Source organism: Chrysochloris asiatica, unplaced genomic scaffold (assembly GCF_000296735.1).
Source record: "Chrysochloris asiatica unplaced genomic scaffold, ChrAsi1.0 scaffold00006, whole genome shotgun sequence".
Lineage (NCBI taxonomy): Eukaryota > Metazoa > Chordata > Mammalia > Afrosoricida > Chrysochloridae > Chrysochloris > Chrysochloris asiatica.
Genome location: NW_006408524.1, coordinates 14,307,288 through 14,332,452, shown reverse-complemented (window position 1 = coordinate 14,332,452; position 25,165 = coordinate 14,307,288). Strand labels below are relative to the sequence as shown.

General features: G+C 38.1%; 1 protein-coding gene across 3 annotated transcripts in view; it reads left to right on the top strand.

The window, feature by feature from the left end:
* The window catches only part of SEPT7 (septin 7), a 121,328-nt gene that overhangs the window by 6,678 nt on the left and 89,485 nt on the right, over nt 1–25,165 (top strand). The window contains exon 2 of one of the 3 annotated variants that reach the window (XM_006832134.1): nt 24,563–24,567. The exons of the other annotated variants lie outside the window; for them this stretch is intronic. Coding sequence (XP_006832197.1) covers nt 24,563–24,567 — 5 coding nt within the window. The remainder of the gene's footprint in view (nt 1–24,562; nt 24,568–25,165) is intronic. 3 annotated transcript variants of the gene reach the window in all.

Here is a 25,165-nt window from a genome sequence, read left to right as displayed (position 1 = left end):
CTGATTATTAGTTAAGTATAGCTTTCATGCAATAACACGTACTGATTTTCAAGTATTTGGTGTAATGAATTTTGACAGTGATCTGTGTACCTATGTGACTTTTAGTCCAGTCCTTTATAACAGTTCCTTTACCCCAGACACTTTTTTGTGTCCTTTCGCAGTTAGTGCACTGCTACTCCTGGGAACCACTGATTTAATTTTTAATATCCACAAATTAGTTTTAAAAATAGCTTTATGTAAATTGTCAACTCTGTTCATTGGATTAGCATCCAGAAGGTATCCAGCCAAACAAAACTCCCTGCTGTTGAACTGATTCCGATTTATAGTGACCTGTATTGTACAGGGCAGAGGAGAGCTGCTCCTTAGGGTTTATAGGAGAACACAGCCTCACCTTTCTCCTACGGAGCAACTGGTGGTTGTAGTTAGTGGCCCTGTGGGTAGCCCACAGTGTCACTAGTACTCCTTCCAGCAAGTGCCAGGTAATCAAGAAAGCGTTTACATTCATGGGTCTTAATGTATTGTGCTTTTTAATTTAGTAAGTACTTTTTTTTTCCCAGAAAGTACTTTCGTAGTTTATTGTGAGTTTGTGTTTTTGAATAGTTAGTATAATCATTTCAAAAGGTTAAAAAAGGATACATTGTAAAATCTCCTTTCTTGTTCTTCTCCTCCATTCCACTCAATTTCCTTCTCCATGGCCAATTTATGTTAATAGTTTCTTGGGTGTTTTTTCAGGAGTGTTTTTATACATTCAAGCAAAAAACATGCAGCATCTATACCCCCATGATAGCATTTTTGTTGTGAAGTGCTGTTGAGTCAGTTCCAACCCATAATGACCTTGCATTGGGTTTCCAAGGAGCAGCTGGTGAGCTTGAACCAGTTCGTTTGTGGTTCAAACTAAGTTTGCAGTACAGAGCATTAGCCCACGTCGTCACCCACACCAAGACTAATGATGGCATGAGACACATTCTTTTAACACCTTGTTGTTTTTTTTTTTCTACTCAGCAGTGTACCTTAAGATTGTTTCATATTAGTACAAAAGAGTAACTTTCTTTTACATAGTTGCATAATATTCTAACATGAATAGATTTCATAATTTGTTTAACCTCTTTTTGATAGACATTTATATTCAGTAGCTTATTATTACAAATTAGAATGTGAGGAGTAACTTGGGACATTGATCTTTTCACATGTGTTAGTTTCTCAGCTCTGTGAGCTCTTTGAAGGAAGACAGAATATCTGTTAAAAGTGGTAGTATTGATGCCGAAATAGTACTAGTTTAGAATATAAATGCTCAGGTTCATTTATTTAACAAATAAATGTCTTGTGCCTGCTGTGTGCTGGGAAATGGGAAATTGGATTAAATGATGTGACAGTACAAACAGGCATGGCATGGTGATTAGGAGTTTAGTTCTGCAGTCACCTGGATTCCAATCCCAACAGAATCTGGGTGAATCTGGTAGGATCATAAGGTTATTGGAGAATTTAATGAAGTGATACATGGCAAGTATTTAGCATGATGCCTGGCGCATAGTAACCACTCAGATGGAGCTCTGGTAACATAGTGGTTACGAATCGGGCTGCTAACCTTACGGTCAGTAGTTCAAAACTACCAGCTGTTCCTCAGGAGAAAGATGAGGCTTTCTGCTCCTGTAAAGATTTACAGCTTTGGAAACCCTGTACAGGGTCGCTTTGGGTCGGAACCAACTCCACGGCACATAAACAACCACTGTGAGCATTACAATTATCTTTACTTTTTTGCCTCCATTGTAAGTTTCTTAAGGTCAAGGACTGTGTTTTGTTCACTTTTGTATCTCCAGACCTGGCATGTAGTTGGCAAATATATCTTATGATAGGTTTAAAGATATGTAAAGCATACATTGGGAGCATAGATTGGGGGGTGCCTTTCCAAGCTAGAGAAAGGTAAATTTTGAAAGGTGGGTGGGATGATTAGACAGAGCATGAGAAGGAAGGATTTTATTACAGTTTTGAGAAATCAAGTTAACGTAAGGTTATGAAGGCAAGCAGATTTTTGTTGTTGTTGTTTTGTTTTTATCTTGCTGGTTCTGGAGAGATGCCAGGATTTTAAAGGGAAGAAACATGGTGATCATGAGAGTCATGATAATTCTGACAGCACTGTGCAGGAATGAAAGAACATCTAGGTAGAGTCAAGAGAATTGGGAACGCTTAATGCAGCAGTCCTTGGACTGAAAGATGGGACAGTGGCAAAGGGCATGGAGTTAAGGACATGGTTATGAGACACTAGCAAAGATGTGGGTGATGACTGGGATTCCTGAATATGACTCTGGCTCGAGTGAAAGGTTGGATGAGGACTATTTCTTGATTTTGGAAATTTAAAACATGAATTTGAGAGGCTTAGGGAACATCTTAAGTGGGCATGTTCAGTAGAGTGTCAAGATTTGAGAGACATCTAAGATGGAAAATAGACGTATTTAAGATTATTATAAATTGATTCATTTGTGATTTATGTTAGCAAGCAAATCTGTCATATTGAAAAAAGCTACAGTGTGGTTTGGTCAATAAATTTGTTTCAGACCTGGTATTGGTGTTTTGCTGAGCAGACTTGAAGGAAATTCCAGTGAAATGATTTGAGTGTTTCCACCTTCAACTTGTGAAACTTTCTTGTCCTTCAACTTTAGATAGACAGGTCACCAATATTTCAAAGCATTAACTGTTTCAAAACTAAGGGTGATGACCAGTGTTTCTTTGTATGATTGACATTTTGTATCCTTATGTATTCAAATTGCTCATTCATATTGTAGTTTAGTTCTTTTCTAAGGAAGATTTGGTATCGTCAGCTTTAAAGAATACTATATTTTTAATAAGACTGTTGTTGGTGTAAGAGGAAATAAAATCCTCAGGTAATTTTATCCTAGTGTTTTCTGTTTATACTACTCTTATATTTATAATTGTATATATTCCATAAACAAAACAGTGTTACCTTATGTATGAATACTTAGCGTTTCACTAAGGTGTCTTCAAGTATTAATACACATTTAAACCATTTTAAATAAACATTTAAAAATAGGTTCAATTCCTTCTATTATTAAACAAATAGACTAGGAGAAAAAACAAAGACATTTAATGATTTCAGTCATTCTAGGTTAATTTGTGTTCGTTCTTAATTACATATATTTTTTTCATGGTTGTAATTAGTGGTACATTAGTGGTTAGTGGTTCTTAGGATTGGAAGGAAACACTTGCCATCCTCTACACATATAACAAATGGGCTCTTTAATTCACCAGACATGGGGTGGGGGAGAGAAATTTACAAGTAAATATTCTAGGTTATTTTGACATACAACCAGGGTTGAGGACTTCTGATGTGCGTTAAACTTATAAAGTTAATGTATCTTGAAATATTCAGTAAACTCTAATTTTTACACAGAACCAAGGCAGCATCGGGTCAGTTCTGACTCTTGGCGACCCTATGTGTATCAGAAGAGAATTGAACTCCATAGGGTGTTTAATGCTTGTGATCTTTCAGAAGCAGATTGCCAGACTTTCTTCTGACTTGCCTCTTTATGTATTCAAACTGCCAATCTTTTTTTTTTTTTTTAAAGTTTTTGTTGTGAATTGGTTGATAGTTTACATGGGAGAACATCAGCTTTACATTCATCCTATCATATTTTGTATCCTTGCAATGATTACAATCCCCCTCCATGCATCATCATTCAGCAGCATTTGCTTCTATTCCCTCTGGTTTTTTTGGATGTACACTGGAGCACTCAGGAATATACAACCATTTAAACAACCCTATACAGAGTTTATATAGTCGGGTAGGAACCGACTCCACGGCACTTAACAACAACAACCAACCTGAGGGCATACCCCGCAAGCCTGCCCCCTCGGCCATCAGCACATAGTCCCTCTCCCTCCCTGAGTCCAGGGTCCCCAGCCGTTCCATCTCTCCACATCATCATCTCTACCTCCATCTTTGGCATCACTGTTTCTCTGTGTAGGGTCCCACACTCCGCTTTTCTCACTTTAATGCTAACTATGAGCTCTGGTAGCATAGTGGTTACGAATTGGATTGTGAACCTTAAGGTCAGCAGTTCGAAACTACCAGCTGTTCTGCGGGAGAAAGAGGAGGCTTTCTGCGTAAAGATTTACAGCCTTGGAAACCCTGTACAGGGTCGTTGTGAGTTGGTCCCGACTCCACGGCACATAACCACCACCACCACTTATGTAAGTGGTCACACAGCAGCATAGAGACTGATAAAAAAATTGATTAAAATGAAATAAAGTTAATCCTTTTCAATTTTTGAGTAGGTTCTTGCTTTTTCTTAGTCTGATATTTTCATGAGATTTTAGGATTGAACCTTGCTCACACTGCTTCTGTGCTCCCTGCAGATTGCATAATTGCTAAGTGACTAATCCTGTATTCTCCATTATGAGATTTATGTAGCTAATTAATACAGCTAGTCAGAATTCAGTTGTAGTGTAAGGGTAAAATACATGGGATTTAAGACTTAGTCTGAAAAAGATATGTTTTATATTGATTATATCTTAATTACTATTTTAGATATATTGGCTTTAATTTGTTGTTAAGTGCTGTTGAGTTGGTTCCAACTCATAGAGACTCTATGTAGGGTTTCCAAAGAGTGGCTGGTGAGTATATTGTACTTATTAAAATTCATTTTGCCCCCCCCCCCTCTTTTTTTTAAATGATGCTACTAGACCCCTGCTGTGGTGCTATAGGCTCAGCACTGGACTGCCAACCACAAACAACTTTGGCAGCTCAAACCTCCCAGTGCTCCTTGGAACACCCTATACAGGGTTGTTATCAGTCGGAACTGACTTGACAACACTTAACAACAATAACAACTGGAAAAATTCAGATTACATATGTGGCTTATGTTATATTTCTATTGGAGACAGGTCTGTTTTTGCCTGTGTTAGAAACTTACTACCTTATGAGGAAGCACATTTTATCCTTGATTAGCTCTCATTATGGATACTTAAAAAAAAATTTTTTTTTGTATTAGTGCATCTATCTATAATATTTAAAGTCACAGGTCTCATTTTATGATTTGAGACCAAAAATAATGTCTAATCCCTTTTGTTTAATAATTATTATGTAAAAGTTGAACTCTGATTTTTTTAGGCTTTTGCCATTAGTAATTTCCATTCCCTTTACATGATGTTTATATGGCAGGGAATTATATTTCACCAACCATTGTCAAACGTTATTCATTTTGCATTTGTCTCTCTGTTATCAGGAACGGAACACCTTGCCATCTTATAATTAGAGATTAGAATAGGTTGATTGTTTCCTTTACATTGAGTTCTACATGGTATAGCCAGTTGCTGTGGAATCAGTTCAGATCCTGTGTGTGTCAGTAGAACTACGCGCCATAGCATTTTCAGTGGCAAGTTTTTTTGGAAGTAGATTGCCAGGCCTAATAATTGTGACCTTAATTTAATAGCGGCTTCGGTTTGGGGGTGATGAAAAGGACATGTTTGGGGTTCACATATCCATGTCTCCTATATATTTCCATATTAAGTTTCATTTGTATTACCTTTTTCAGCTTTTATCATTTGCAGGTTTGACGAGCATACATTTTATGTCTTTCTCACTATGTTTTTATCAAATTGTTGATAATTTTATCTGGGCTTAATTGAGGATGGATCCCCTGTGATGTATAATTCTGCTAAAGCTGACATACAACTAGACATTTACTAATCCATTTTATTAGTATTCCAGCCTCTATTTTTCTGATTTGTTCATATTCTCAAGATTGTAATCTTTCATCATTTCTTTTTCTATTTCTCAGACATACTTACTTAGTATTATATCAACTGAACTATCTTCCCATCTGCTGATTCTTTTACCAACTCAAATCTGCTGTTGAGTCCATCTTGTCAGTGTTTCATTTCAGTTATTGTATGCTTTCAACGCCAGAATTTCTATTTAATTAAAAAATATATTTTCTATTTATTGATGTTCTCTATTTGGTTTACATTGTCCTCATACTTACATTTAGTTCCTGGACATGATTTTCTTTTGTTCTTTGAACATATTTTAAAATAGCAGGTTTAGCATACTTTTCTGATGTCTAAAATTCTCAAGGGTACTTCCCTTCCTTTTATTTGCTGGGGGAACCCTACCACCCAGAAGATCTGGGCCATAATTGTTTGCACGTCTCATAAGTTTTTGTTGATAATTGAACATTTAAAATAATATAACATGGCAGTTCTGGAAATCTTGAAATTATGCTAAGTGAAAACTAAACCAGCACAAAAGGACAAATATTTTTTTAGACCACTGTTGTAAAAACTTAAGATTTTCTTGATAAAAAAACATTCTGTGATGGTTATGGAGAGAGGTAAAATTATTCATGGCTAGAGGTTAGACACATGTTAACATGGGTGATGGGGACAGGCAATATACAAGAGGGGGAGATTGTCTGAGGAAAAGTGAAGATAGTGGGAGACAGAGAGAGGAATGCAAGAGTTAAAGTGAATAGAGGTAAATACTGTTAACTGATAGTACATGGAAAGGTTTGTAGTCATTGTAATGAAGCAAAATACATGATTCAATGAATGTAAAACTGATGATTATCTACTCTGTAAACCTTCACGCATTTCACAGTTAAAAATTAAAAACAAAAACAAAAACAAAAACAAACAACCCATCTTCCCAAGGCTTATTGTTGGTCCAGTTGTGAGGATTTTGTTTACTTTACACTGAGTTGTAATCCATACTGAAAGTTGTAGTTTTTGATTTTCATCAGCATATGTGCCTCACTGTTCTCTTCATTTTCAGTAAACAAGGTGTGTCATCTAATTATCACAGGTTGTTAATGAGCCTTCTTCTAATTTTGATGCTGTGTTTTTCTTCATGTAGTCCAGCTTCTTGGATTATTTTTTTTAGCGTACAGATTGAATTGTTGTTAAGTGCTGTTGAGTCGATTCTGATTCATTGCTACCCTGTATAGGGGTTCTAAGGAATGGCTGGTGAGCTTGAACCACTGACCTTGAGGTTCAAACCAACCTTGCAGTTCAGCGCACTAACCCACAATGCCACACCTGGACTCCACAGATTGAGTAAGTATGGTGAAATGATACAACATTGACACACACATTTCCTGATTTTAAACCCTTGTTCTGTTCAAATGACTGTCTCATGGTCTATGTACAGGTTCCGCATGAGCACAACTAGGTGTTCGGGAATTCCCATTCTTTGCAATGTTATCCGTATTTGGTTATAATCCACACAGTTGAATGCTTTTGCATAGCCAGTGAAGTACAAGTAAACCTCTTTCTCTGCTTCTAGCCAAAATCCATATGATATCAGCAATGATATTCTTGGTTACACGGCTTCTTCTGAATTCAGCTTGACTTTCTGGTAGCTTTCTGTCAATGTGCTGCTGCAATCATTTTTAAATTATCGTCAGCAAAATTTTACCTGCATAGAATATTAATGATATTGTTTGATAATTTCCTCATTCTGTAGCGTCACTTCACTTTGGAATTGGCACAAATAGGGATCTTTCCCAGTCACTTGGCCAGGTACCTGTCTTCCAAATTTCTTGGATTTGTCTACTGAGTGCTTCCAGTGTTACATCAATTTGTGAAAAGATTTCAATTTGTATTCTGTCAATACCATTGGTTCTTGATCATATACTAACTACCTCCTGAAATGGTTGACTGCCAATCAGTTCTTTTGATACAGTGACCTTGTGTATTCCTTCCATCTTCTTTTGATGCTTCTTGTATTGTGTAGTGTAATGGTTAGGGTTTTGTGTCAACTTGACTAGGCCAGGATTTCCAGGGGTTTTGCAGTTGGGATGTGATTGTTCCTATGGTGATGAAATCTAATACAGTCATAGTTAACTTTCTGTGATGAATGGCTATGAGTAACTAATCAATTGAAGGGATGCTTCCTTGAGGCTGTAGCCTACTCCCAATCTAATGGACACACCAGAAAGACTTGCTGTCTCTCTCTTCTGCTGGGGACCTGGGAATCTACAGTTGTAAGCTATTTCCTTGATACTAAAAACTTCTTTCTCTCTTTATATATATATTTCACTTGTTTTCGTTCTTTAGAAAACCCTGCCTAAGACGTATAATATTTTCCCCATAGAATGAATCAATCCTTCAATGTTGCAAGCTGTGGATTGAATTTTTTCAGGGTAAGAACTGCTGAATGTGTTCTTCCCTTTTGGTTTTCTAACTCTAGGTCTTTGCACAGTTCATTCTCAGTTTGTCCTTTAAATTTTTCTGTTCAGTTCTTTCACTTCATTATTTCTTCCATTTACTTTAGCTACTTACTTTTAGTACAAATTTTAAGTTTCTTTCTTATATTCTCATTGGTCTTTTTAATAACCTTTTGCTTTCTTAGTGTATGATGTTCTTGATGTCATCCTGCAACCCTTTTTATCTTAAATAATTAGTATCCAATGTGTCAAATCTGTTTTTGAGATGATCTCTAAATTCAGGTGGGATATACTTATAATCATATTTTGGCTCTCTTGTTGTTGCTTTAATTTTCTTTATCTTTAGCCTGAACTTGCATATGAACATTGGTGGTCTGTTACACACTTGGACTCTGGCCTTGTTTTGGCTGATGATACTGAGCTTCTTTATTGTTTCTTTCCACGGTATAATCAATTTGATTCCTGTATTTTCTCTCTGGAAAATGTGTATGGTCCATGTATATACTCGCCATTTATGTTATTGAAAAAGATATTTGCAAGAAATAATTGGTCTTGCAAAATTCTGTCATGTTATCTCCAGCATCATTTCTGTCATCAAAGTCCTGTTTTCCAACTACCAATCCCTTCTCTCTGTTTCCACTTTCCCATTCCGATCACTAGTGATTATCAGTATAGCTTGATGACATGTTTGATCAGTTTCAGATTGAAGAAGTTGGTAGAATTCTTCAGTTTCTTCATCTTTGACTGAGAGGTTGGTATGTGAATTTGAATAAGAGTTGTTTTAGGAATTGGTGGTCCACTTTTGAGGCATTAGCCACTGAAAACCTTTTGGATAACAGTGAAACATTAGTGAAATACATAAACCAAGAAATCCCGTTGCTGTTATATGGTTGTGGACGCATAATCACTCTGTAGGGCAGAGTAGAACTGCCCTATAGGGTTCTCAAGACTTAAGTCTGTACAGAAGTGGACTGTCACATATTTCTGCCCTGGAGTGGCTGCTGGGTGTGAATTACTGACAGTCATTTAACAGCTAAGCGTTTAGCCATTGCTCCACCAGGGCTTCTTGAAAAATATATAACAGATAATATAAAATTTACCGTTAGTGAATTAAGTATGTTCACAGTGTTTTGTAACCATCACTGCTGTATAGTTCTGTAATTATTTCTGCCATAGCCCTCTGAGGAAAAGGGATTTTGCACTGGGTGAGTTCTATTATTGCTATTGTTAAATGCTGTCGAATCGATTCCGACTCATAGCAACCCTGTATAGAGTTTCCAAGGAGTGGCTGGTGAGTTTGAACTGTCAACCTTTTAGTTGAAATCTGCCTTTGCGGCTCAGTGTTTTATCCTCAGCGCCATACCAGTATTCTTGGTGAGCTTTTAAATCAGGTCAAATAAAGCTTACCTTATAAGTGATGTCTTCCAGGGATAGATAAAATAATGATAGTTCTTTGGAATGGGAATTTGAAGGACTTCCAAGCTTGCTCTACCCTATCCAGTTGTTGTCAGACTGCTGCTTTTCACCAGGATTGTGAGCTGTTGGCTTTCAAGGCTGCTGTAGAGTTCCATAGTGAGAATAGGGCACAATAAAATGCAACAAAGGTCACTATGCTGCCAAGATTCAGCTGATTTTCTTGAATAAGTGCTTCCAGATTTCCTCAGACCTTTGGATAATTTCAGAATTGTGAAAAGTTGATTTTGATAATTTTGATCAGTTTTCTTGTTTCTTTTAGTAAGGATAAGAATTTTCTGAGGTACTTAATCAGTTTCCCTGATGTTATCTCAGTCTAAATTATTTTGTTTCTAGAGTGTGTACTAGAAAACAGGTACATATGGCGCCATGAATCAGCTTTGGACTGGGAACCACAAGGTCAATAGTTCAAACACATCAGCTGCTCCGAGGAAACCCTATACATGGTTGCTATGAATAGGAACCAACTCAATGGCACTTAACAGCAAATATTGTACTGGAGTCCTGGTATGGTGCTACAGGATAATATGCTGGACTGCAAAGTCGGTTTGAGCTGCAAGGTCAGCAGTTCAAACATACCAGCCAATCCTTGGAAATCCTATACAGAGTCGCTATGAGTCTGAATAACTCGATGGTACACCACCAATGCCAGTGCTATACCATGAGAACAGTGTGACTCTGTAGGCTAAGCACTATTACTAAACACAAGGTTCATTGTTTGAGCCTACTACCTGCTCCACAGAAGAAAGATGAGGCTTTCTCCTCCCATAAAGATTTACTGCCTCAAAAACCTTATACAGGATCGCTAGGAGTCAGAACCAACTTGGCAGCATACCGCCACCAATATTATACCATGAGAATGCTGTGACTCTGTCTGATAAGCACTGTACTGCTAATCACAAGGTTCGTGGTTTGAGCCCACCAGCTGTTCTGCTGCCTAAAGATGAGGCTGCCACAGAGATTTATAGCCTCAGAAACCCTATGCAGGGTTGCTGTAATACAGAACATACTTGGTGGCATTAAACAACAATACTATAATGACATTTTAATAGGTCATCAGCTGCTTTTCGGAAACCCCTAGACAGGGTCGCTATAGGTTGGAATCGACTTGATGGCAGTTAACAACAGCAGCAGCACCCCATTTAGGTATTATAATCTGTCCATGTTTATTCTTCTAAAACTTGACTTTTCATGGTGGCATAGTATTTCAATCGAGTCCTGGTGTGGTCCTGGGGGATAAAGCATTGGACCTCAGGTTTGGTGGTTCAAACTCACCAGCTGTTCCTTGGAAACCCTATACAGGGTTGCTGTGACTTGGAACTGACTCGATGGCACTTAGCCACAACAACAGCAATATTTCAATAGATTGGAGTATCATAATACACTTTTATCTGTTTCACTTTTGGGGGGAAGTTCTTATCCAGGTTTTTACTGTTAATTATAGCGCCTTACTGAGTGTTCTTATACCAAATCTTATTAATTCCCAAGATTATAAATTTGTGGAAGTGGAACTTGCTGTGTCTAAGAGCATGACACCTTAAGCTTTTGGTGCACGTGATCAAATTGCTCTTTTTGGGAGTAGTTTAAGTTTAGATTTCACCAGTAATGTAGGAGAATGTTTATATTCCCACATCCGTATATAATACTGGTTGGCACCTACTATTCATTTTAATTAGCGCTCTCCAGTAGAACTTTGGCAGTGTTGAAAATGTTTTATATCTGTGCTGTTTGGTATATAGGTACTAACCACATGTGGCTGTTGAGCACTTAAAATGTGACTAGTTCTAATTGGTATGTGTTTTAAGGAGCCATTGTGGCTCAGTGAGTTACGCGTTTGGGCTACTAACCAGTTCAAAATCACCATAGATTTTGAAATCCTAAGGAGCAGTTCTGCTCTGTCATATAGGGTCATCATAAGTCAGAATCAACTTGATGCAGTCAGTGGATTTGGGTAGTTTTGGTAAGTGTAAAATATATTAGATTTCAAAAATTTTTTACTAAAACAACCTGTTGTTAGGTGCTTTCGAGTCGATTCTGATTCATAGTGATCCTGTGTTGTTATGCTTGAGCCAATTGCTGCTCCCACTGTGCCAATCAGTCTCCCTGGGGGTCTTCTCTTTTTTGCTGACTTTCCACATTACCACACATGATGTCTTTCTCTAGGGACTGGTCCTGGTCCCTCCTGTTAATATTTCTGAAGTATAAGAGATGTAGTAGTCTCATTATCTTGGCTCCTAAGGAGCATTCTGACTATACTTCTTGCAACAAAGACTTGTTTGTTCTTTTGTTAGTCCAGTGTACTTTTAATATTCTTCTTTAACACCATATTCAATGCATTGATTTATTAAGGTCTTCATTGCCTAACTTTCACATGCTACTAAGCTGCTACCAGAGCTCCTCATATGCATATTAGACTATTGAAAATACCATGACTCAGTCAAGGGCATGGAGTCTTCAAACTGACACTTTGCTCTTGAACACTTTAAAAGAGTCTTGTGCAGCAGATTTGCCTAATGCAATACATCTTTAGATTTCTTGGCTGTTGTTTTCATGAGTGCTGATAGTGGATCCAAGCAAAATGAAATCTTTGACAACAACTTCAATCTTTTCTCTATTAATCATGATGTTATTTATTGGTCCAGTGGTGAGAATTTTTGTTTTTTTTACACTGAGGTACAACCCATACTGTAGGCGGTGGTCTTTGATTCTTCAGTAATTATTTTAAGTCCTCTTTGCTTTCAGAAAGCAAGTTTATATCATCTGCATATTGCAGACTGTTAATGAGTCTTCTGCTAATCCTGTCATGTTTTTCTTCCTATAATCCAGTTTCTCAGATTTATTTACTCAGCAGAGAGATTGAATAAGGGTGGTGAAAGGATACAATACTGGCACACAGTTTTCTTGAGTTTAAACCATTCAGTATCCCCTTGTTCTGTTTGAATACCTACCTCCTCATGAGCACAATTAAGTGTTCTAGAATATCCATTTTTCGTAATATTATCAATAGCTTGTCGTGATCCACACAGTATAAACCCTTTGCATACCTAGGAAAGCACAGTCTTGTATTTTGTGCTTTCAGCTAAGATACATCTGTTGTTAGTAGTGGTATCCCTTGTTCCATGTCCTAATCTGAATCCAGCTTGGGAGTTCCCTGCGAAAACAACCTAGGATGCAGAATAATCATTGATAACATGAAATAAATATTTAGTAATTTTTTGTATTGAATGCATGTTGAGATGAGTGTTATATTGTGGAAAAAATTCATTTGCCATCAAGATGACTTTGACTCAGGGAGATCTTTTGAATATCGAATAGAACTGTGCTCTCCAGGATTTTCAGTGACTTATTTTTTGGCAGTAGATTGCCAGGTGTTTTTCCAAATCACTTTTGATTAGATTTGAGCCTTCAACCTGTCATTTAGCAACTGAACAATTAACTGTTGATATACTACTGAGGGACTCTATATTGTGGGCCACAGCTACCAGTTTCTTTTGAGTTGATTCCACCTCATTGCATCCCCCTCCCCATGTGTCATAGTAGAATTGTACTTCATAGGGTTTTCAATGCCTGCTGTTTCAGAAGTAGATCACCAAGTTTTTCTACTGAGGTACCTGTAACTATACTCAAACTTCCAGCCATTTGGTTAGCAGTTGCATTACCCCGTAAAATATGTGTATTTTACACTTCACAGCACATCTCAATTTGGATAGATACATTTCAATCTTAGTAGCTAGCTACATGTACCCCTTGACTACTTTGTTGTTGTGTGCCATTGTGTTGATTTCAACTCCTAGAGCTCTGGTAGCATAGTGGTTACAAATTGGGCTGTGAACCTCAAGGTCAGCAGTTCGAAACTACCAGCTGCTCCACAGGAGAAGGATGAGGCTTTCTGCTCCTGTAAAGATTTACAGCCTTGGAAACCCTGTTCAGGGTCTCTATGGGTCGGAACTGACTCGATGGCACTTAACAACAACAACAACAATGACCCTATAGAGCAAAGTAGAACTCCATAAGGTTTCTTAGGCTGTAATCTTTGTATGGGAGCAGATGAAGAGGTCTTTGTCGCACAGAGCGGCTTCTGTGTTCACACCCCTGGCTCATCATTTAACATTCAAGTGCTTTAACCATTACTCCACCAGGGCTCTTTGTTACTGCCTTAAAGGACTCAAGCCCTATTTTCTCTATGAGACAACTATAGAAAGTCTTGGGTTTTTCACCATTCTCTTCTCTATTTCATCTTCAATATCCTTGCCAGCAATAATTTTCTAAAATAGGAATGTAATTGTGTGTGACAATTAATATGATTATGTATTTTCATGCTTCAAATTCTTTGAATACTATAAACTTTTGAGATGAAGATTTAAGTTTCTTATGTCTAACAAGGTCCTTCATGATCTAGCCTTTGTTTAATTTTGCTTTTAGAAACTATAACTTCTAAACTCTGAACTTGAGTCATTGACTGCAGTTTTCATAAGAAACCATTTTCTCTTCTTGCTTTTGGGCTTTGGTACCTAACAATTCCTCTGTCTGAGATTCATGTTCCCTAACCCATACCTTCATCTCTAATTAGACTATGTCGTACTATCCCTTCAAAGAGGCCCTGGTAGTGCAGTGGGTTACAAATTGGGCTGCTAACTGCAAGGTCAGCAGTTCTAATCTACCAGCCACTCTGCAGGAGACAGATAAGACTTTCTTCCCCAGTAAAGATTTACAATCTCAGAAACCCTTTATAGGGTCTGAGTTAGAACTGACTCCACAGCACACCACCATCACCACTACTATCCTTTCAGGACTTAGTTTACATTTCACTGAATCTTGTCTGCTCTTAGGATAGGCTGAAGCAACCTTTCTTTTCTGTTCTCACAGCTTTTTTCTGTGCTTGATCATATCATAGAATTTATCAATGTGTTATTGTAATTGCCTTCTAATTTACCTGACCTTCCCAGTAGATTCTTAGCTTCATAAGCAAGGACCTTGTTTTTATTAGCTTTCATATTCTTAATAGCCAACACACAGCTGCCTGACATATTATAAAGTTTCAATAATTATATATTGAAACTTGAGATCTGAATCCCAAGTTCAGAGCAAAGAAAAGTCATCTATTTAAATTTTAAGTGATCTCATGCCTATATGTGCTCATATCATTAAATATTAGAATCTTTTCAGTGAATTAGCCAATTATGAATACCCCAAAACAGACCAAACCAAACCCAACCCACTGCCATTGAGTCAGTTCTGGATCATAGGACAGACTGGAATTGCTCAGTTAGGTTTCTGAGGCTAGGAATCTTTGTGGAAGCAGACTGTCTCATCCTTGTACTGCAGAGGGATTGGTGGGTTTGAACTGCTGACCTTTTGGTTAGCAGTTCAATACTTTTACCCACAGTGCTACCCCCAAATTTAAACCCACTGCCATCAAGTTAATTCTGACTCAGAGATATGTAGTGGCACTATAGAATAAGTATTGCAGTGCTAACCTAACCACAAGGTCAGTGGTTCAAACTCACCAGCGGCAACTCCTTGGAAACCCTATACAAGGTTACTGTGAGTTGGAACCGACTCAGTGGCACTTAACAACAACAGCGTAGCAACCCTATAAGAGCAAGTACAACTGTTTCTTAGGATTTCCATGACACTAATTTTTTGTGAGAGTAGACAGAATCATATTTCTCCCATGAACAGCTCTTGGGATTGAACTGCTGCCAACCATGCGGTTAGCAGGTCAGTGTTTATGCTTTAGTGACAACAGGGCTCCTTTAATTCGGAATGACTGGCTAGCTGGCTGGCTGTATGTTGTCAAGTTGGTCCCAACTCATAGTGACCCTGTGTAGGGTTTCCAAGACGGTAAGTCTTTGCAAGAGCAGAAAACCCCATCTTTCTCCCGTGGATCACCTGGTAGACTCGAATTGCTGACCTCAGCATCCCAAAGTGTAACCCACTATACTGCCTGGGTTCCTTTTCATTCAGAGTAGGATTAAGAAAATAAAACTTGGTTCTATGAGTACACATTTGCTCAGTTCAATAAAAAAAGATGCTAGGAGCATGCAAACTAAGACATGAATCTTAAAAAGATGGGGAGGGAATGTGAGGATCAAAGCAAATATTTAAGATATGCCTATGTAACCTTGTAATATTTTAGTGTTCTTGTTATTTGAAATTCAGAATTTAGTATTTTCATACTTCTTACATTTTTGCAGTATTTAAAATATTTTATTATAAAGTTCTTAAATTTTTTTATGGGCAGTATAAGAGGTGGCAGGAATTTGATTAAGAAATACCAGACAGATATATCTGTATGTATAATAAAGATTTTTGTTGGTTCTACTAAGAAGCTACTGTCAAGTACCATTGAGTCAGTTCCAACTCACAGTGCCCTTGTATAGAATTTCTGATGAGCAACTTGTGGGTGTGAGCTGCCAACTTTATGGTTCAAAGTCCAGTGCTGATCCTACAGTGCCACACCAGGAATCCATTAAGGAGTAGACAAGTGAAGTATGCATCAGTAATCGTTCCTTTTATAGTTAGTGGTTGTTTTCCATGCTTAGAATTGCCTAAACTTTGGCGTGGCGCTGTAAGAGCAACACTGGACTGCAATGTCAGTTTGAACTGCAAAGTCGGCAGTTCAGACTTAACCAGATGCTTCTCAGAAACCCTATACAGGATAGCTATGAGTCGGAAAGTATCACGGAGTCGATTCTGATTCATAGTGGCCCTATATAGGGTTTCCAAGGAGCAGCTGGTGAGTTTGAACTGTAGACCCTGCGGTTCAAACCAGCCTTGCAGTCCAGTGCTTATCCTACAGTGTCACATCATGCTAATTTGAAGTGTGCACTATTACTTCCAACTCTTTTAGTTGTCCTACTGAATGTCTCATTTTGTAAAGATGTTGGAATTTTGAAGTTTTGTGGTAGCTGCCAGGTGTTCTTCACGAGCACCTCTGGATAGACTTGGGCCTTCCATCATCTTTTAATTTTACTCAAATTCTATTTTAGAATTACCTTCAGTATTTATTTATTTTTTTGTTATTGTTGTTTTTACTGAAAACATTGAGCTGTTTTCAAGAAAAGTTTATGGTTTTCTCTCCTGGAAAATTTGTGGTAGCAAATATTAATATATCCCAACCTTTAAAAATTAAAATGGAATTTCAGATCCCAAATTTTTGGTAACAAATTTAAATTTTCCAATAATTTACCTATTGAAGCCTATTTGTAGCATCATGAGCTTTGTATATAATTGGTTCTGAGAAATAAATTCAACTCTGAATTACAAGATATTGTGCTTAAGTTGATTATTTCACAGTTAGTGAAAGAAACATCAAGGAACGGTTGTAGATTTTCTCAATGAATTTTTTTTTTTTTTTTAAGGTTTTTATTGTGGATTGAGTGAAAGTTTACAGGGCACATCATCAGTTTCACATTCAACAATTCATATGACTTGTTTCATTACATTGATTATAATCCCCTCCATACATCACCAGTTAACAGTGTTTCTATCCTCTTTAGCTTTTTTGTGTGTGTGTGTGGTGGGGGGGAAAACTTTGCCTTTTTGGGATTTACAGTCTTGGCTTTTAGGGGAATTTTGACATAATAATTATAAAAAGAGTTTTGTAAATGCTTACTTTCAGAAAAGATTATTTGATACCTTTTTTTTTTTTTTTAATGTTACATGCAGTCAAGCAATACACTCAAGATCTACGGGCATTTTGTTGGAAGTCTGAGTAGATACTCTTTTATCTCATTTCATATACTTATAACTGTCACACTCATCACTGGCATGTACCAATAATGTTTTCTTGTCCAGAGATTATATTTCACCCTGGTACTGTGAACATTTTGTTTTTGCAGGAAAAGTAACAGTGATTCTGTAGTTGATTTTAGAATCTGGGTAAGGAAAGATTCATGTAGACTCTGTAAGATCATTACCCACTTGTGTGTCAGTTTATTATACTGTGGTGCTTTGGGTATTGCTGTAATTCTGGAAACTATGCCACCAGTGATTTAAATGTCAGCAGGTTCACCTTGGTGGCAGGTTTCAGATGAACTTCCAGACTAAGACAGACTAGGAAGAAGGAGAGACTGACTACTTCTGAATATTTAGTCATTGAAAACATTATGAATAGCAGTGGAACACGGTCAGACAATTTCATTTTGCTTGAATTAACCATTAGCACTCATGGAAACCTTAGCACTCATGGAAAGGAGCTCTGGTAGCGTAGTGGTTATGAATCGGACTGCGAATTCGTTAGGTCAGCAGTTCGAAACTACCAGCCGTTCCACGGGAGAAAGGTGAGGCTTTCTACTCCTGTAAAGATTTACAGCCTCCGAAACCCTGTACAGGGTTGGTATGGGTTGGAACTGACTCGATGGCACTTAACAACAACAACAACAACAACAACTTTTGGAAACAGCAGTGAAGAAATCAGATGACGTATCACATTAGGCAAATCTGCACAAGACCTCTTCAAAATGTTCAAGAGCAAATATGACAGATTGAGGATAAGGTACGCCTGACCCGAGTCCTGGTATTTTCAGCAACCTCATATGTATACAGAAGACTGAAGCAGAATTGATTAATAAAGAAGACTGTAAAAGAAATGATGCATTTGAGTTATGGTGCTGGAGGAGAATATTAAAAGTACCATGGACTGCCAAATGAACAAGCAAATCTTTGTTGGAAGAAGTACAGCCAGAATGCTCCTTAGAAGCCAGGATGGCCAGAAGTATGAGAGACGAATTCTGGCTGTACTTCTTCCACTTCACTAAGCATGATGTCCCTTCTGATAATATGTCTGAAGTATGAATGACAAAGTCTGGCCATCTTGACTTTGAAGACCTCCAACAAGATGGATTGGTACAGTGGCAGCTGCAATGAGCTGAGGCGTGGCAGTGATGGTGAAGTGGGCACAGGACCAGGCAGTGCTTCATTCTATTGCGCATAAGGTTGCTATGGGTCAGTACCGGCTCAATGGCACTTGACAATAACAACAACAAAGAATGCTGTATTATTAGTAAATTCTCTAAATAGTATTTTGGGGCCAAATGCATTTTTGTGAATAATGGGAGACTTTTATACTAATTCTGGGATACTTTGTTTTGCATCAATAGCCAAAACCAAATTTTTGGACTAAGATTCTTCCTCAGAAGAAATTTTTCTGAAATTGTAATTTAGTCATTTAGCTTTTTAGAGAGCCCTGGTGTGGCGCTGTAGGATAAACACTAGACTGGTAGCCACAAGGTTGGTGGTTCAAACCCACCAGCTGCTCTTCAGAAACTCTGTACAGGGTCACCCTGAGTTGGAACCAACTTGTCAAAACTGTGTCTTGATAGAACATTGTGGTGGCTCTGTAGGGTAAACACTGGCCTGCAAAACCATAAGATTGAGGATTCTAGCCTACCAGTTGTACTGCAGGAGAAGGATAAAGCTTTCTGCTTCCACGAAAATTTAATGCCTTGTAAACCCTGGTATAGCATAGTGGTTACGAATCGGGCTGCGAACCTTAAGGTCAATAGTTCGAAACTACCAGCTGTTCTGCAGGAGAAAGATGAGGCTTTCTGCTCCTGTAAAGACTTACAGCCTTGGAAACCCTGTACAAGGTCGCTATGAGTCGGAACTGACTCTATGGCACGTAACTACGACCATGACCCAAACCCTGGTGTGGCGCTGTGGGCTAATGCGTCAGACTGCAAAGTCGTTTGAATTGCAAGGTAGGTGGTTCAAGCTCACCAGCTGCTCCTTGGAAACCCTATACAGGGTCGCTATGGGTCAGAATCAGCTTGATGGCACTTAACAACAACAACAAACTCTATACAGAGCTCTGGTGTGGCACTGTAAGATAAGCATTGGACTGGCAACTGCAAGGTCAGCAGTTCAGAGCCATCAGCTGCTCTTTGAAACCTTGTATAGGGTCACTATGAGTTGAAATCAACTCGAAACACGCAACAGCAAACCCTATACATAGTCGCTTTTGTCGAAACTGACTTGAAAGCACCTGACAATAGCAATACTAACTGTGTATCAGCACTTTACTGGGAATGTAGATACTTTTCCTCTGGACCATTAGTCATAGGGGTGGGGAGTTGGCAAATATACCACATTTTAAATGTTGGTAATACAAAGAATTGTCTATTTTTAACTTGGTTACTCTTGTTTGTTGTGTACCCTGAAGTCGGTTCAGGCTTATAGCAACCTTGTATAGGGTTTCCGAGAGCAGTTGGTGGGTTTGAACTGCTAACTTGCCGTCCGCAGTCCAGTGCGTACCCTGTCACACCACACCAGACTCTTCCTCACTGTTGTTATTAAGTGCTGTCAAGTTGGTTCAGACTCACAGCGACTCGATGGCACTTATATAGAGTTTCTGAGGAGCAGTTGTTGAGTTTGAACTGCCAACCTTGTGGTTCAAGCCAACCTTGTTTGTAGTCCAGTGCTTATCCTGCAGTGCCATACCAGGACTTTACCTCTCTTGGTTACTGGATTTTTTTCTTGTCAAAAGTTGGCAGCAACTTTCCTGTTTCCAAATTTAGTGGTCATGGCTCTGTTATTTCATTTGATCTCTCGATAGCGTTCAGTACTGTTGAATAACTGCTCTGTCCTTAAGTCAGCCCTAAGTTTCCTCCCATTTTACTGGATGATCTTTCTTAGGAGTGTGTACTAGTTCTGTTTCTTCTCAACTCTAGGGCTCTGTCTTGACTTTCTTTGTTAGTCTGTGGTCTTTTTCTGGGAATCCAATCCCCTCTCAATACTATCTATATGTTGTATGTTCCTAATTTTGTATCTTTAGCACTAACCAACCTTGGAATTTTTGGACTGTACTGAGAAATTCTTGTTCAAATTTAAATATTAGAAGCCATTTTGATTTTGGTGATTTCATTTCTTTGCTGTCCAATCTTTTCAGTGTTGTATTCTTTCACCATACTTACTCAACTTGTATGAGGAGCAAATAATCCGAGAAGCTGGGTTATATGAAGAAAAACTTGTCATCAGGATTGGAGGAAGACTCATTAACAAACTGCGATATGCAGATGATACAACCTTGCTTACTGTTAAGTGAAGAGGACTTAAAATATGTACTGATGAAAATCAAAGAGCACAGCCTTCGGTATGGATTGCATCTCAATGTAAAGAAAACAAAAATCCTCAACACTGGACCAGTAAACAACATTCTTATCAGCAGAGAAAAGATTGAAGTTGTCAAAGACTTCATTCTTCTCATATCAACTATCAACACTCATGGAAGCAGCAGTCAAGAAATCAAATGACGTATTGCATTAGGCAAATTTGCTGCACGAGATCTTTTTAAAGTGTTGAAAAGCAAAGATGTCAGCTTGAGGACCAACGAGCACCTGACCCAAGCCATGGTATTTTCAATAACCTCATATGCATGTGAAAGCTGGACAATGAATAAGGAAAACCATAGAAGAATTGATGCTTTTGAGTTATGGTGTTGGAGGAGAATATTGAAAGTGCCATGGGCCATCCAAAAGAACCAACAGATCTATGTTGGAAGAAGTGCAGCCAAAGTGCTCCATGGAGGCCAGGATGGCCAAACTTCGTCTCTCATATTTTGGACATGTTGTCAGGAGGGACCAGTCACTGGAGAAGGATATCATGTTTGGTAGGGTGGAGGGTCAGAGAAAAAGAGGAAGACCCCAGCAAGATGGATTGGCAAAGTGGCAGCATCAGTGGGCTCAAGCGTGGCCCAGCATCAGGCAGTGTTTGATTCTGCTGTGCATAAGGTCGCTGTGAGTCCTTACCGACTTGATGACACCTAACACCAACAACAATGAGTCAGAACTGGCTTAACAACACCAACCAAAAAGTTGCTTAAGCTCAAAACACAGGAGCTATCTTTGGTTCCTGTTTTCTTTCACCCATCACATTCACATTCAGTCTGTTAGCAATGTCTTGTCAACTCTATTTTGCAACATTTATTATGAATTCCTCTCTCTTATTGTTTCCATACCATCTTGGTTCAATATTCTTTCCAGGACTGTTGCTTCATTAGTTTTTTTTTAAGTCCATTTTCTTCTTCACTTAGCTGTAAGAGTTATCTTTAAAATGCAAATCAGGTCAGGTCACTCTACGGTGTAAGCTCTACCATAAAAAACACCGGTGGCTTCCCCTCATGCCTAAAATAGCATCCAAATTTCTTACTTTGTCTGAGTCCTCCATGATCTAACCCGTCTGTCTGTCTCCCTGACCTGGTTTCCTACATCTCACACTCTTGTCCCCTCCTTAATTTTATTGTAGTTCACTTACGTCCTTTTCTTTCCTGAAAAGTGCCAAGTCAATCCCCACCTAAAGGTGTACTCCTTTGCTTGCAGTGATTCACCCCTTTTATTAATTCATTCCTAAATTCATGTATTCCAGATACAGTTTTACAATCTCAGGATAAAGTAGTAAGACACATGCACAGACTCTGTAAAGTGTTTTGTTACACCTCTTGTCTGATGGGCTCCTTACAGATAAAACTCAAATACCATTTTCTCTGAACATTTTTCAACTCACTTAGATGATTTTCTGACTTGGTGAGGTGCCGTAAGGATCAGCACTGGGCTGTGAACCACAGGATCGGCAGTTCAAACCCACCCACCAGTTGCTCCTCTGAAACCCATACAGGGTCCCTATGAGTCAAAACTTACTTGATAGTATTTCACAACAACAGATGACTTTCTCTTTTATGATGTTATAGTTTATGTAATTAACTTAATTCTTACCTAGAAGGAGTTTACATTCTAGTTATAGATGAGGTGGGAAGGAACATCAAAGGAAACAAGAATAGTGAAGTATATAATATATGGTGTGTAAACAAAATATATGATTCTAAGAAGAAAACAGCAAAGTGCTGCTGAGCTGAGAGGTAAGATTGTAGTTTTAGATAAACTTCTGATATTTGTTTCATAGAAATGATTTGTATCCTAGAAAGCTGTGTCAAGTTGTGAGATGAAAACAAGCCTGGTATGTGTGAACTACGGAGTTAGCACTGCTGGAAGAGAAGTGAACCAGGGGAAGAGTAGTAGAAAATGAGGTCGGAAGTGACAGGGAAGTCAGGATGTAGCAGGATCTTGTAGGTCAGTGATTTTTAGCTTTATATTGGAATTACCTAAGATGCTTTGTAATTATTGATGGATAAGGCCCCACTCCGGGAGTTTGACTTAATTGGTCTGGGGTGTTTCCTGGTGATTTGGAGGTACAACTTAGGTTGAAAACCACTGAAGGCCATTGTAATGACTTTGGATTTTATTTCTGAGTTATTTCTGAGGTTATTGTCATGGAAAAAATTTAAAGTCATAAAAAAAATTAATTGATTTTAAAACTGGTTTTTCATTTGTTATATACCCTAATTACTTTTAACTGAAAACTATAGTAATACCTTTGTTGTTGTTGTCACGTGCCCTCAAGTTGGTTCCGACTCACAGAGACCCTGTATAGGGTTTCCGAGGAGTGAATGGTGAGTTTGAACTGCCTTGTGGTTCAAACCAACCTTGCATTAGTTTTTTTCTTTTTCTTTTTGTGTTTCACTAATTTCTTTAAGTTTTTATTGTTGATAGTTTACATGGAAGAACATGTACACTTATCATTTCATTGCAATGATTACAATATCCTCCGTGCATCATCATTCAAAAGTATTTTCTTCTATTCCTCTGGAGTATTTTTTTTGGGGGGGTGGTGGGATATATACAAAAACACCCAGGAATATATAATCAATTAAACAACCAAAGGGCATATTTTACAAGCCTGCCTCCAGGCCGCCAGCACTCAGTCCCTCTCTTTCCTTGAGTCTAGAGTCCTCAGCTGCTCTTTCTCTCCATGTCCTCATCTCTGGTATTACTGCATCTCTGGAGAGTGTCCCACGTTTTGCTTGTGCCTTTCTCCCTTGATGCCGACCTTGAATTCTTGCTCTTGCGCTAATCCTACAGCACCATGCCTTAGCTGTCTCAAATGATTTGAAGTAGGTTGTGATGCAACTTGTAGGTTTGTATCGATAAAGAATTAATATGTTAATCTAGAATAAAGACATACTTTTCCGACACTTTGTCCAAGGATATTTTCTTCTCTGTGTGTCCTTATTTGTCTTTTCAGGTTTCATAGTGCACATCTACCACATCTACGTATTGCTTGATGTCTTTGCTTCGGTTCCTTTTTCTTCTTCCTAAGTATGCGTTTCTTTGAATTTTGAACTTCAAGTTTAATTAGTAGGACTTGAAATACAGCATTATATGGAGATTTTAGCTAAAACCTTTGCATTTGTTTGTTCTTACATTTGCTTTTTTAATCCAGTGACTAACAAAGTAAATTTGTGTGACGTTTACAGTTTCTCTACCATTTCCTGCAAAATATCTTGTGCACGGCATTGTGGTAGTGGTGGGTGGCAGTGGTGGTTGTGTGCCATGAGTCTGTCTGACTCATAGTGCCCTTTATATAGTTTCTGAGACTGTAAATCTTCACATGAGCAGACAGTTTCATCTTTCTGACATGGAAGAGCTGGTGGGTTTCAACAGGTTTTTATTATTCAAACACTATACTACGGGGGCTTTTTTCAAGACATAAAAAAAAGGAGTTTAAAAAAAATCTTTATTTCTTTATTTCAGAAGAACTGCTGAAAAATGAATTAAAACAAACTGTTCTTGCCATGTATAAGACAAATTCTGCCTTCATTTTACTTTGTTGTTATTTTGTTTTGGATGTTGTTCCTCAGTTTACTGTTAACCTACCTTTACTTTATTGAGTTACATGTAAGTAACGTTTATTTTTCCTTTTTTTTTTTTGCTATGTTCCAATGGATTTGCATCTCTTATTTGAACTGAATATATCACCTACCATTCTTGGAATTCTTTATTTGCTGTTACTCTGTGGATCTACCCTGTTGGAATTTGGAACACTGGAATGATGGAAATGCGTTCTTTTCAAAGTAGCTGTGAGTATACTACATAATTTATGTAAACTGTTCAGTCTAAGTTGACTTAAATTTAATCTTAGTTGGATGTAACATGAGCCAAAGAAATTTAATGCGCCAGACTGCAAAGCCGTTTGAACTGCATGGTCGGCAGTTCAAGCTCACCAGCTGCTCCTTGGAAACCCTATACAGGGTCGCTATGGGTCAGAACTGACTCAATGGCACTTCACAACAACAACATGTATAGTAGGCTTTCAAATGTTTGTCTTTAAAATACAATAATCTGATGAGTCTCTAAATATTTAGAAATTTTTCGTTTTAATTGATTCACTGATTGATAACGTCTCAGCATTTGGCTTAAAATTTTGTTTATATGAATAAAAATATGGTAGAAGCTTGCTAATAGACTATTTAATACTAGTAAGCAATGCAAAACTTTTTGTCATGAACTTGATTCCGACTTAGGAGAACCCTATGTGTTTCAGAGTAAAGCTGCTCCCTAAGGTTTTCAATGGTTCTGACCTTTCAGAAGTAGATCATCAGGCCCTTCTTCTGAAGTTCCTCAGGGTGGATTTAAACGGCCAATCATTCAGTTAGTAGTTGAGCACATAACTGTTTA